This window comes from Hipposideros armiger, unplaced genomic scaffold (assembly GCF_001890085.2).
Source record: "Hipposideros armiger isolate ML-2016 unplaced genomic scaffold, ASM189008v1 scaffold_28, whole genome shotgun sequence".
Lineage (NCBI taxonomy): Eukaryota > Metazoa > Chordata > Mammalia > Chiroptera > Hipposideridae > Hipposideros > Hipposideros armiger.
The window spans coordinates 507179-521755 of record NW_017731378.1 but is presented as its reverse complement, the minus strand read 5'-3'; the positions used below and the strand labels follow the sequence as shown (position 1 = coordinate 521755).

The 14577-nt window shown below is 52.3% G+C and overlaps 1 protein-coding gene across 1 annotated transcript in view; it reads left to right on the top strand.

Annotated features, from left to right (window-relative positions):
- CRTAC1 (cartilage acidic protein 1) overlaps positions 1-14577 on the top strand; it is a 135109-nt gene that overhangs the window by 97602 nt on the left and 22930 nt on the right. The window contains exons 5-7 of the mRNA XM_019636266.1: positions 1907-2063; positions 10965-11099; positions 14456-14577. Of these exons, the coding sequence (XP_019491811.1) occupies positions 1907-2063; positions 10965-11099; positions 14456-14577 (414 nt within the window). The remainder of the gene's footprint in view (positions 1-1906; positions 2064-10964; positions 11100-14455) is intronic.

The following is a 14577-nucleotide window of genomic DNA, read 5'->3' as shown; positions in this document are numbered from 1 at the left end:
ATATGTTAGGCTAGAATGGTGAGACCCACTTTGCTGGACCCAAAGCTGCAGAAACATCTTCCTTCTGCTGGAATCATCTCATCCTCCCAGAATTATTGTGGTCAAGTTCATATGTGAATTTCTGCAATCTTCTATAACTGTCATACACCTATGTTTGTCAGCTTATTCGCCCCAATACATTGAAGTAAGGAACTACGTATAACTGAATTTTATAACTATCCTAATTTCTAGCAGAGTGCATTTCAGTTTATTTAGGCTTTAACTGCCTAGTTGTTGGTGAGATTGCTGACAGCTGGTAGGGTCAGGAACCGTTACGGTCATGGCACACTTTCCCCTTTGGCCCCATTCATTCACTCTTCATGCAACCATTCCACACACGTATGCCAAAGCTCCCGTGATGGGCAGAACCTCTCAAAGTTCTCTTGCATTTTACATTCCAGCAACATTGAACGAGCTGCTTGTGGTTTCCCTATATACATCATTCTCTGTCTCATCTCTGCCTGGAAGGTTCTTTCCCCTCCACTTCACCTGGCTGAGATTCCTCTTAGAAAACCTCTGCTGAGCTTCCCATGGCGAGGTGCCCTTCTTCTGGGATAGGAGCCCCTCTTCTGTGCACCCAGGAAATCCAGGGCATACTCTCTCGATCATACATATAATCGCATGATGGCTGACATGCCTGCGTCCGCCAGGATACCCTGAGGTCCTTCACTGACCTCACCCACCAGACAGACCCAAATGGCTCTTAGTCAGCTTCCCCGAAGAAAATGGTCCCAAAGAGGGACTAAAGACCAGTAAGTTAGAACCAGGGGCCATTGGGTAAGAAACAGAAGCAAGCAAGAGGGTGGAAAAGAGGGGTGACAGAGCATTCTCTTATTGTCTTGAACTCAGCTGTTTCTCTTGGCATTGTTTTGTGTTTGTGGCTTGCCTTTAAACTCAACTATAAGCAACCTAAGAATGAAGACTTTGTCTTAAGTACATTTATAGCAGAGCACCTTGTACATAGTTAGAGCTCAAGAAATATCTACTATCTGATTAATTGGAGGGAAATGATGAAAAGGGTGAGAGGTAGAAAGCTAGAAAACTGATTCAGAAATTGTGTGGCTCTCTTGGGGGAAGGGAGGCATCCATTGAAGATATAACACCATTATAATGACAGGCAGAAAAGAATCTTTCATCAGCAGTGTTTCCGACTACAGAAGACAAGAACTACAACACCAAGGAGCTGGTGCCCACCGTTTCTCCTGGATGCAAAGAAAAAAAAATGTTTGAGACAGTGTTATAAAGGCAGAAGCAGTGTAGTATTTCTTTCTGATAATGTGGAGAAAACAAAGGAATAGAAGAGGGAAGGAGGACCCCTGCATATCTGAGCCTCTCCTGCTACCAAAATAGAGGAATGAAGAAGTACAGGGTGGGGAGGAGGGAGGGAGATGGCTCAGGAATTTGCTTGTCATCTTGGCTGGAGTGAGCTTGAATGGGAGAGAGAGAGAGAGACTGAGAATAATGGGAACCGGTAGATCAATCAATCAGCAAATATTTATTGAGCAGCTACCCTAGCTGGCAGCTGGAGAGAGCTCAGCTGGAGGGAGGCACATTAGAAAATTGTCTATAAAGAGGTGGTTGTGGGGGAGAGAGAGGGATGTGTTCTTCTGGAACAGGATAGAAAGAGAAGGAGGGTGGCTTTGTTGTGGGACTCCAGGGGGTGCCGTGCACTTTGTAGCCGCTGTGAAAAGCACTTCTGGAGTTGTGCCATGCAGAGCCCTCAAGACCATGCACACCAGACCTGGGGGGGAGAACCCATGACTGAGCCATGGTCCTTCGAGAGGAGGGGCAGAGCCGCTTTCTGGGGAAAAGACCTCGACGAGCCCAGATGGGCCTGCTCACCCACCCTCCTTCCCTTCCTCCTCAGGGCTCTGGACGCTACTCTATCTACATCGCCAATTATGCCTACGGTAACGTGGGCCCTGATGCCCTCATTGAAATGGACCCTGAGGCCAGTGACCTCTCCCAGGGCATTCTGGCGCTCAGAGATGTGGCTGCCGAAGCTGGGGTCAGCAAGTATACAGGTATGCAGAGTGACATGGAAGGCTGTGAGCTGGACGGGCTGGAGGGGCTAGGGCTGGGGCCAGGGGCCAGGCCCTGCAAGACTGAGTCTAGTTCATCAAAGACCACAGGAGAGGACGCGTTTGTATCCCTGAGGAGGGAGGATGAAGGCTTTATTCCATCCCACTGACAACAGACGTCTCCTCCAACACTACCTCCGCCAGGGTTGATGAGATAACTGACAGGCGTCGGTTTTGGGGGGCCCCGCTGGGGACATCGGACACAGGGTACGGATACCATAATATCATCCTGTCCCTGGAACCCCTTGCCCCCCTCCCTGCTGTGACCCAAATGATGGGTGAACCGGTCCTGTAGGAGAACACTGACAAGTCACAAAGGCCGAGATTTAAAGCATCCTTTAGTGCCAAACAGCAGATGAAATTATTTAACTTACACATAAGCAGCCAGAAATTGAGTGCGAGCTAAATCCCTAAGCTTCAGCTGGGTCCCGTCTCGGATAACTGAGCTCAAAGAATTGTGTTCTTATTCCAAAACCACTCCAGCACTTTTTTTTTGAAGGCAGGCTTCCTCCCCCCACCCCCCACGCTGCATCTTTCTGGATGGAGGACCTATTGTCAGAGTCTCTGACAGGGAGATCTTTCTAGGGAAGGCTGTTTTTCTAATTCCAGCACGGCTGCTGACTAAACTCTGATAATCTGCCAATAGACTGCTGATGGCAGAGCAATCCAGTTCCTGTTCTGAGTGCCAAAAATCAGGAAGCCAGAGCCGTGCACAACAACTTCTCACATGAAATTCAGCCTCACTTACACCAAATCCACCCTTTGGACGTAGAAATTCTCTCGTTGGTTGACCTTCCTGATATAGCCATCCCAGTTTGCACTATAGACTTCCAAAATGGGAGACTGCCTGAATCCAAGTCCTGGGGCTGGGAGAATACCTGAGGGGCCATTAGGACCATCCCCCTTCCTCCAGACACCTGGGTGGTGGCATAATCTCAAAGTCCTACCCAAAAAGGGTTGTCACAGCCTCCCCTGAGTTTATGATGCCTTTCTCTAGCCAACTTTCCACCTCAGTGAAAGGAAGAGATTGATGTTGGCCTGTCTGACAAAGTTTGTGGGAACATATGACTAGACAATAAAATGGTTTGCACAGCTCCAGCCCATCAAAGCGCTCCAGAGCTCCACATGTGAGAGTGTACAGCAGAAAGGCTGAGTGTCAGTAATAAACTGTTTTCCTGGGAAAAGGAATAAACATGCAGGAGCTTCAGCCTAGATTTGTACAGTCAGTTTTTCTGAATAGGTCCCAGTTCTGTGCACTGGGCTAGCTTGGCAATTAAGTGCGTTGATCTGCAGAAGAAATGGGGGTGGGCTGGGGAGATGTAGCACTTGAAAATGATGAGATGGAAGGGAGGCAAGGTCTGAGAGAGAGGGTTATACACCAAATAAAAGAATTCAGAAGGTTGTCGCTGAGTTTGAGCATGAAGGGGACATTGTTCACGCTGGCTGGGCTGGCAGAGGGGCTGGCAGGAACCAAGGAGGGGGAAGAAAGGGACCAAGGGGAGACAGCTGAGGATCACGGATGCAGATGGGAGCACCAGCCAAGTGTGCCGGCTGCGCTGGAAGGACGGGGCAGCTCAAGGAAGGGACAGCAGCTTCTGCGGAGCACACAGGCACGCTGGGGCAGCTGGTGTGCCCAGAGGACATGTTAAAGCAGCTTTGCAGACTTCCAAAGGCCATTTGGCTGACAAGAACCTATTTGGCCCACCAAGTTACTATCATGTCTGCCTGCCTTCCCTGGCCCACCCTTTCCCTGCCTGCCAAGCCCCCCAACTCTACCCTGCAGCCCCCACTGTCACTCCATTAATGACATATGGACATCTGGCTGGAAAACTAGTGCAGAGCACCCCCTCTGAGCCCTAGGAATGAACCCCAAATGTTAGGATCCCCACTGGAGCTGGCCTGATTGCTGAGGCTCTGGCACATGGCCTGTGCCATGGGGCCTGGGAAGGGGGACGGAGGGAAGGAGGCAGGCATTGAGGAGCAGGGCTCTGAGCAGCTGGGAGGGAAGTAAACCATGGCCAGATGTGTGGTCAGGGAGCCGAAGGCCCCCAGAACCAAGCCACACAACACCCATCTGCTGGACAGACCTCGGAGAATCTCCCATTCTACAAAAGAACAAACAGAGGCCCAGAGACAGAAGGGACTTGCCCAAGGTCACACAGGAGGGTGTAGAGTCCTGTCCCCTGATGCCTAAACTGCCACAGCCAGCTGACCTTTCTGATGACCTCCAGCTTGAGAATCCTGCTCCGGACTGCAAGACAGGAAAGGCTGGTGAGAGAAGAAAGCCCCGCACCCACCAGGAACACAGCCCCAGGGACTGGCACTCAGACTTTCATTGCGGCCCCCAGCTTTTGTGGCTGAAGCACCTGCCTGGCCTGGGGTGCTCAGGGCAGCAGCGGGAGGGCCCGTCAGCCCCTTTGGCAGGCCCTGACGGTGGCGCTGTCCACACCGGCTATCCTGGAGGGGGAGGGGAAGCCTCCTCTCCAGACCCGAGTCTGCTGGCAGCCGCCGCTCTGCTGGGTCACAGTGCCATCTAGCGGCCAGTGTGCCCTCTCTCGGGGGACTAGAGGGCCCCTGGAGACAGGCTTAGAGAGAGCCACTGGTGCTGAGTTAAGCGGAGGGAAGACCACTCCCCATGAATTCTGGTTCCATGACAATCCCAAGCCCTCAGCCTCTTGGAGCTTGGATGGTGCAGGGAACTGCCCTGCAGGGGAATCCTGAGAACTAGCTCTCCCCATGGCAGAGGGCCTGGCATGGGACCCAAGGAAGGGGAAGGTGGGGACCAAGAGGCCTGCACTGCCTCTGGGGCCCAAGTGACCTTGGGCACATCCCTCAGCCCCTCTGAGCACCTTGAACTAGCCATCTAACAGAGCGACTAAGAGGACAAGTGTCTGCAGCCAGAATGCCAGGTGCAGGTCCTGCTTCCATCACGTCCCGGTAGACAATTTACCAACCTCTCTGGGCCTCAGTTTTCTCACCTGCAAAATGGGGATGTTATAAGAATGAAAGGAGGTAAACACGGGACATGCTTGGCATAGGGCTTGGCATAGGGCCTGGCATACGGGCTGTGTCCACCGAGTATAGCAAATAACAACACCCCCTCCCTTGACAGTAATGCCAGGACTCTCTGCTGGGCATCTCCTGGGTGTAGGGAGTGCCATGCTGGGGACAGAGGGAGGCACAAAGCAAGCAGGCTCAGCTCCTGCCGTGGAGGCATTCTCCATGTGTCGCCCAGCCTGTCCTCCGGCCCTGGGCACTAACATGGGCCTGTTCATCTCTGCCTCCACTGGGATCCCTCTCTCTTCCCTTCTCTCTGATCCTGCCTTCCCCCAGCCTCCACCCCTCCCCCAGGAACTCTGCATTTTGGCCTCACCCTTTTAGGGAGCATCTGTGTGGGCTGCAAGGTAGTGATTAAAGAAGCCTTAAAAGAAATTTGGAAAGAAAATGAAGGTGGATTTATGATGTTGGGTGGGGAGTTTCGCTGTTGGCTGGGAGCAGTGCAGAACAAAGCGGAGGGCAGATCTGATTTATAGGAAGTCATTATTGGAGGAGACGGAGATGCCTAAAGCCCAGCTGAGGCCTTCTGGCAGATCCCCACCAGCCAGCTCCGGAGAGGTGACCAGGGGCGGCAGAGTGGGGGCCACGGAGCCTCCCAGCTCCCCAGGCGGGTGCTGGCCTTGCAGCAGGAGTGCAGCCAGATCTGACAGCCAGGGACATGCAAAGCTGGAGTGACAGGCTCCTCAGCCAGGGCTCAGGACCCCTGCCAGGGTGCCCAAATCCCCAAGATACAGAGGGTATCGGATGCATTAGGTGATTGACAAGAAGGGACATCATTTTTCTTTCAAAACAAACAGATACAGTATACAGTACAAATGCAGTCTTGGTACACATTTTCTTCAGCTAAAATAAGAGATTTTACAGTAATGTCAAGCCTGTGGCTGGCCACTCTGGGCCTCGCCAGGAGTACACATAGCTCCTCTGCCAAGAGGGAACTTTAGGAGAAATGTTGGCGAGCTCACTGTGGGGTAGCCTGGGCTCTGGGTGCACTCAGACTTGGGTGTGAACTATAATCTGTTGCCTACTGGCTGCAATAGTGCTTCCCTGAGCCTCAGTTTCCTCGCCTAGAAGATGGTGAGGTGAGATGAAACATATGCAATACCTGGTACACAGGACTAACCACAGGTCGCCAGAGGAGCCCTTCCTGCAACCCCTTTACCTGCCCTCTCTCCTGAAACAGCTTCTTCCATCCCCTCACTGCACAGCGAGGAGCAACTTCCTCCCGCACCCATCCGGTGCCGGCGGTTTGGAAATTTCGCCCCCAGCAGACACATGTCGGAGCCTGTCCTGCCCACCTGCCCCTCAGCGTCCTGCAGGGATGAGCAGGGAGGATTGGGGGAACAGTGGGGATGCCCTTGCCTAATGCCCTCTAAACCCGTATAGTCCAGCATCTGACACTCACAGAGGGCTGGGCTGGGGGCAACACTAGTACCAACACACGATTAGTCTGCGTCGGAACTCTCAGGGAATTTAGGACGAGACACCCTGTTACCACTCTGCCCTTATCCTCACATCCCTTTCTCTAACAGAGAGAGAGAGAGAGTGTGTGTCTATACCTCCACCCCTACATGTTCTAACATCTTTGCTACTCTCTCACAATATCTTGGATGTTCTCGGCAGCCTGCGGCCTTGGTGTCCACCAGCATCGTATTTCTATCAAGATCTCAGCAGGCTACTCTCACAGGTCCAAGTTCCTTGGCCGACGGGCCTCACCTCAGAGCCTCCATGGCGCTGAGTCTAGGTGAGCCCAGGCACCCACTCCCATCCATGTTTATCCTGGTCCAGCCTGGAGGATGCACTGAAGCACAGAGCTGGAAGGGGCCTTGGAGACTTCTCACTCCCTCACCCATTTCACAGGGAGGCCAAGGCCTGGGGAGCGCGCTTCCCAAGTTCCTGCAGCCAGAGAAGGTGCAAAGGCCCAGCAAGAACCTGGAGGCTTTTCCTTAGCACAGAGAACCCCCCGGGCCTCTTCGCCCCTGGGTCCTCGGGCCCACAGTTTGCAGTGGTTCCACAGCGTGCTCACCCCTTCCCCACAACCTCTCTCTCCCTTCCTCACCCCACCACCCACCACCCCGCACCCCCATGCACTGGCCCAGGTGATGGATCACCTGCACCCAAATTGAACTTGAGTCTGCATTGCCCAAGTGCAGGGATTCAGAGGTTTGGGGGTGCAGTTCTTGAGGGTAAGCGAGGATGCCCCATGGGGCTCAAGCCCAATGAGCAGATCATCAGAGCGGGTGCCGGAATGTGGCAGAATGGAGAGGGAGCCATGAGGAGCCATTTTTCCCTGTAACTCCACCTCCGCCACCCAGCCCAATGGGCCGAGAAGCCCTCAGAAAGCGGTGGGCAGAAAGCAGCATTCACACCCAACAACAGAACAAGAAGGCCTTTGAAGCTTGAAAGTGCTGGAAAAATAAAGGGATATTATTCACCCAGCAGGCGGGAAATAGTCCCAGCTAATGACTATGTGGCACCTGACATTTTCCAAGGTACCTTCCAAAAACCAGCTTACTTAATTAATATTTATGACAGCCCTGAGAAGGAGCTATTATTATTATCAGTCCTTCTCTTGTGGGAAAACAGACACCCAGAAAGGTCCACTGACTTATGTGCCCAAGGTCACGCAGCTTGAACTTTCTGACCCCCAGTCTTTCCCACCATCAGTGCTGCCTCCTCAGCCCCAACTGGGGAACTGCTTGTCCCCAAGAGGATGTGCTGACCTGAAGTATAAAAGGACTAATTGATGTAAAGTGGAGTTTAACTCCCTATTGGGACATCACTGTCCAAGGCTAAATAAAGATGTGCCTAACTGCCCCCTGGATAGCCCCATAAGGTGTGTGCTGAACCTTAGGAGAGGGAGGACAGGGCGGGTGTGACAAAGAGGAGTGGGAAAGGCTGCGGGATGAGGGGGAAAGGTCTGGCTGAAGAGGAGACACTTGCTGAGTAAGGGGCCTCTGTCTTGGATGGGCAGGGAGAGGGAGTGTCAGGCTATACTTAGGATGGATGGATTTTATTGGTTTAAAGAGGACTTACATGATTGAGCTGGGAATAGTTCCTTCTGCAGTGTCAGTGAGGGAGTGAGGGGTGCAGACTCCTGGCTGCCCCTGCCTCCGATCCTGGTTTGGCCCCCCATCCTGAGGCTGCTGGGGCTCGTACCCAAGAAGACCGGCTCCCCAACTGTCAACTCACCTGCTCCCCAACTGTGCAGCGAACTTGCCAAGAAGGAGTTGTAGGTTGCATCTCTGTTATGGTCTGGTTGCCATGGCAATAAATTGTCACTAATTAGTAGTGTGGTTACCATGGCAATTTTCTAGTAATTACAGGTTACAAATGGTGCAAGGCTTCAACCCAACCCAATTAGTTAATTAGAAAGATTTAGAAATTTGTCCAAAAGGGAAATAACCTGCTTTGTAGAAAATGAAGGGAATGTGTCACGGCTTGGGAGCCAGAGGCAAAGAGGAAACTGGAGGGTGCCGAAGCGGGGAAGGAATGGAGTTGCGAGGCAGCGTGTTCCAGAGCCCCACCTGAAATTTCCAGGGGCCCAGGGGGAGCCAGCGGTTTCTCACCAAAGCCTGCTCCTGGGCTGGAGTCTGACAGGACCAGAGCAGGAAGAGCTGCCAGCAGCCACTCAGCAGCTCCTCTTGGAATGGGCAGAAGTGGTGCCCGGGTGGTAGCCCAGCACCCCTCCCCACTGGCTTTAGGAAAAGCGTCTGAAAGCGTCCCACCCCACGCTGTGGCTCTCCTAATGAAAAGCACACGCCACATCTTGAATGACACGCCCCAGGAGCATTGTGGACTTGGCTCCACTTTCATGAGGCTTGGGCTCTCCTTGAGAGCGTTCTAGATTGCCTGGGAGGAATGGGGAGAGGCACAGAGCTCAGCATGTGTTCACGAGGAGCCCCACCATGAAAGCAGCAATGCCATGTGCCCCATTCGGTCCCCTGTCCCCAAACACTGGCCCTGGTGGGCACGTGCCATTTGCACAGGTAAGAAAGACCCAGTGATTTCCGCCAGGAGCATCTCTCAGAGGACAGGAAGAGCCTGGAGACCAAGAGAACCTCCATCCCAAATTAGCACAGTTTATGGAAACCTCTAACCCACCCAGAGGCAGGCAGGCTGGGAGACCTAGTCCAGCATCACTTGGGTCTGCCTGAGTTCTCATTTATTATTTTTTTTTAATCACGTTCTTTCTAAGTGCTCTAATTATTCTTACTATACTGAATAGCCCTTCAGAGCAGCACTTTTCAGACTTTACTGTGCATAAAACCCCCAGGGGTCCTGTTAGAATGCAGGTTCTGACTGGGTAGGGGGCTGAGATTGTGCATTCTAACAAGGTCCCGGGTGATGCCCTGCAGCAGGCCTGTGGACCTGAGAAGCAAGGTGGTAGGATTCACATAGCTCACCTCACTTGATCCTCTCAAAAGCCCTGAAATAGAAAAGACAGGTCACACTATCCCCATTTTACAGATGAGAAAACTGAGGCTAAAAGGGTCATGTAAATCGCCCAAGTCACAGGGTCTTATAAAAAGCCAACTTGGGGCTAGAATCCATGTCCTGGTCCTGGTCAGGCTGTTTTCTGCATGGTTTTTCCGATGTTTGGGGAATGGGGTTGTCAGGGCTTTATTTGAAACCCACTGGTTGGCATGGTTTGTTCAAGACATCTTAAGATTGGATTTGTTGACCTGGGTAGCCCACATTTGATCCTGGAGACTTCAAACTCTAAAGTAGAGCAGATTTCTTTCTTTAAAAAAGAAATATATATATACTTGATTGGATTGTTTCCTTTTCAATTACAGACACGATTCTTGTTGCAACAAGCTAAACAATATGAAGGCATCCACCAAAAATTACCAATTACCATCTCTTCTTCACCCTACAGATCTTACCCCATCTGGCAACCAGGGTTAACCACTCAGGGTGGGCCTTTCCCACTTGCCCCAAACTCAAGAATGAGCTTGCACAAACATGTTCAGGAATCTCCTGTGTTTTCCTGTTTTTTTTAAAGACAGTAATAACACAATACCATTAGTTGACAAATTGCTTTTCTACTTAAAACTCCGTGGTAGGCACTCCTCCAGGTCAATACCTATGGATCTGTGCAGGCTTTTTAGTAGCTACGGAATGGCTCATCATAAGGAAGCCCCATAATCCATTCGGCCACTTGCTGGTGGCCTTGCCGGTCGCTCCCAGTTGTTCACCACATCACACCTAAAGCCGTGTGAGCATCCTCGTACATATAGCGGGAAACTATTTCTATGGGTTCTTAGAACAGGAACTCACCGCGTGTCCTGACCAGCATATGTGTAACTCAGGGTGTGGGTGGGGCTGTCAGGAAAATCTGTGACTTGATCAAAAGGTTGTGGGGGGGGAGGGAAAAAGGAGCAATAGATACAAATGACAATGAAAAAAAAAGAAAAGAAAAGAAAGAGGCTGTGGGTAGAGCTGGGTTCAGGGATTACTGTCATTCAGCCACCGCTGTGTTCCTTGGCTCATGGATTCATTCCTTTGGTACAAAGTGACTTGGTTTTGCTCCTCACTGGCCTCTTCCTCAGTGAGGTCGCCCCCCCCATCCCCCACCACGTAGGTTTATGGGACTGCAAGCCCAGACCTGGGCTCAGGGAAGCCTCTGGAAAGTCAGAGTTCCCACCCACCCTCTCCCCCACCCCAGGCTCTTCTGAGGACCCACTGTCATAGTGGCGGGTCGCAGGCCTCAGAGGCAGCCCTGACCTCCACACAGACCTGGGGCTTTGCTTCTGCCATTTACTGTGGGTCAATGTCCTCTCCTAGGGGGCCGGGGTGTCAGCGTGGGCCCCATCCTCAGCAGCAGCGCCTCGGATATCTTCTGTGACAATGAGAATGGGCCCAACTTCCTCTTCCACAACCGGGGCGACGGCACCTTCGTGGACGCTGCGGCCAGTGCTGGTGAGTGTGGCCGCTGCCCTGTGTCCCCCAGGCCCCCCTCCCAGCCCCACAGGAGACTCTGGGCTGCCCTGACCCCTCAAGCATGACCCCACAGACCTCAGGGAGAGTGGAACAAGTCATCCTCTGCACCACACAGGCAAACATTGCTTGTCACCTCCATTTCTACACCCGCTATGGCTCAGGCCACAGGAGATGTTTCTGCTGGGGAGAAGGGGCCTGGAACTCCCCACCATTATCCAGTTTTCCAGCAGCTGGGATTGGCCCATGTTGCTCTGAGTCCTGCTTGAGCCTCTTGGCATCAGTTTCCCCTCCATGCTGCTTCTCTCCGTTTCCCTTCCCCACATTTATCTTAAACATTCAATTCTATCTAATAACCATTTATTGAGCCCCTGCTAAGTGCCTTGCTGGGGGTGCTGACCTGAATAAAGCCACCCTACCCTACACACACACACACACACACACACACACACACACACACACACAAGGTACTGACGGTCTAAAAGGGGAAATTGATGAAGAAACAAATAGCTATAATAAGAAACGGGATAAAATCCACACAAAATAGTGCTCCAGGTTTTCAGCTCTGCTCCCCTGCCTCCCTTTGTGCTCCTCCGTCATCTGCCTCAGGGCCTTTATACCTGCCAGCTTCTCTACTTGAAGGGCCCTTTCCCTCTTCTCTATCTGCGGAACTTCTATTTATCCTTCAACACGCAGCTCACTGTTATCTGTGAAGCCTTTCCTGCCTCCCTCCGTGCCGCCTGGCGGAGATTGACACTCACTCATCTGTGTTCCCACTGCCCTTACATATATCTCTCACTCAGGCTTCCGCATTGCTATAATAATCTGTCTGTGTCTACAAGGACTGGGCTCTGTACGGCTCATTCTTGACACAACGCTTGGCATGCAGTGATCACCCACTAAATTTTGCTGAATGACAGAATGGACACAATAAAAGTTTGTGGCTGTAATCGGTCTGCCCTTCAACTACCTCTCCCCGCCCAGGCCCTCCCTGCCTTGCCAATGAATGGAAGGTTTGATTTCACCTCCTTCTTGGCAGCCTAGGGACGAGCCCTGACCTCTAGAAGAGGTGAGAGGGAACCTAAACACATAGATCAAAGGTCCTACAAGCTCCAGCCAGTGCTGACAGGAACATCAAATCCCTGAGCCTGTGTCAATCCATTCTCTGTGACAGACGCGTACCTCCTCCCCCAGCTCTCTGCTTGGAGCTCACATTTTGAACAACGGCACCACCACCCACACACATGTAGCCAGTCAACTCCCCATCCTGCCTCTCCCTCGCCCTCTCCTTCGCTGGCAAGGCTAAAGTTGGAGGCAGCTCCCCTGCCTGGCCTGTCCTCCCCCCGCCAACCACTCACCCCTGCGAGCGCTGTATACTCTGGCAGCACGTTTTCTCATTGCTGGAAAATCATAAAATGAAGGCAAGGTGGTGGTGGTGGTGGTGGTGGTGGTGGAGAAAACCGAAAGGATTTGATAAGGTGTTAAAGAGATGGAAGCAGAGGTGAGCGAACAAGTTGGAGTGGGAGAAGGTATCAGGCGGGAGGAGTGAGGAAAGGTGTGAGGCCCGTAATTGAAAGTCAGAATGATTGCAGGGGTTTAACAAGACATGTCAAGAGGGCATTCATCACCCAAACAGATGCTGCTGTGAAATGCAGCCTGGCACCGATTATTCCCGTGAAAGGGAACCAGCTTCTTGTCAAGGTGCCTCGTAGGTAGGAGAGAAATGGGCCAACACAAAAGGCCACCAACATGAGGGCTGGGGAGTTTTGCAGGGAATTAATGGGTATTATTCCTAAAGGCTGGAGGCTGCCCCCATTCCTTTGCAAACCCCCTTTCGCAAGCCTGGGTCTTACTGCCTTCTCTCCCCCGCCTCCCACCCCCATCCTTCAGACCCTTTCCTCGCCCAAGAGAATGCTCAGCCTCCAAGGTTCTTGGGGCGCCCATACCTCCTTCTGGATCCTATTCTCAGGATCTCTGTGTTTGTAGCTGGCAAGAGCTCCCTGTGCCCTGGGCTCTGTGATCCCCAACCCCTATTATATTGTCCTGTCGCCTACCATCTCTGAGAGCCCAGTGACCAACAGCAGTTTGTCCTCCGAAAGAGCCAACATGGGTATCCACTGTCTCTCAGCGCCATGCTTGGCCCAGAGGAACGTGTCTGCCTTGGCCAGACAGAAAGTCAGCCCATCCCTCTGGGTAAAGCCACCCTCCATCCTCCCCCAGGATCAGCTCAGTCCCGCTGGCCACCAGCAGATGCAGGGACAGCATGAACAGGTGACACTGGATACACAAACTTCCCTTCTCAGATCTCACAAGGCACACTGTGGGTTTCTCTGTCATGGTATGGTACTTCCTCTGCTGTCACCAACATCCCCATTTGCCTCCTGGTAAATTATTTATGTCTGTTTATTTATTCAGTAAGTATTTACTGAAAACTACTAGGTCACCGCAGGCACTGAGATAGATGCTCTGTGAACACAGACAGGTGAATAAGAAGATAGTCGCTGACCTTATGGAATCTAAGGCCTAGTAGGAAAACCGGACCCTAAGCAAGTTAAACCCCAAAGGAATATAACTGTGAGTGTGAGCTGCACACTAGAGAAGGAGAATGGAGGTGCTATCAGGGTGAACAACAGGGTGGGTGGGAGGGGATGTTTTCATGGGAGTGGTCAGGGAAGTCTTTCCTGAGGAGGTGACATTGTTAGTGAGAGCAGAAGAAAAACAAGGAGCCAGGGAACCCAGAGCAGGGGAAAGACATTCCAGGAGGAGAGACCAGCTTGAGCAAAGGCACAGGAGCCGGAAAGAGCTTGGGTCCTTTGAGGAATGAAAGGAACAGGAAGTGGCCAGTGCTTAATGAGTAAGAGGGAGAGTGATACCAGGTAAAGACCAGATAAGGTGGGAAGGGGCCTCGTGCTCCCCAGGCAGGAATTTAAACTTGACCCAAGAGTATTGGGAAGCCACTGAGAGATTTAAGCAAATGAGTGATGATCAACTTAATGTGTCCCAGTGACAGTGTTGAGGTGGCTGGGGAGGGCTTCAGTCCTCCAGAATTTCCACCAGTTTCCCCTCCAACACGCCCAATGCTACCCCAAAACTGAGTAAAAATAATGTGCTTGCTGGGTAAATGCAGTTTGAAGACAAGTCTCTGGTTCCCTTTGCAACCGATAGCTGTCTCACCTTCCACCCCCAGGGAGAAATTTTGAGATGGCAGCTATGTCTCCCCATCTGCTCCCAAGAGGGCAGGGACAGCCCAAGGGTCACATTCCCCTGTTGCTCTCAGGTTGATTGTTTATGGAGCCTGCCGGGGGCGCTGCCCTGAGGGCTCCTGCCTTTCCTCCCAGGTGTGGACGACCCCCACCAGCATGGGCGAGGTGTCGCCCTGGCCGACTTCAACCGTGACGGTAAAGTGGACATAGTCTACGGCAACTGGAACGGCCCCCACCGCCTCTATCTGCAGATGAGC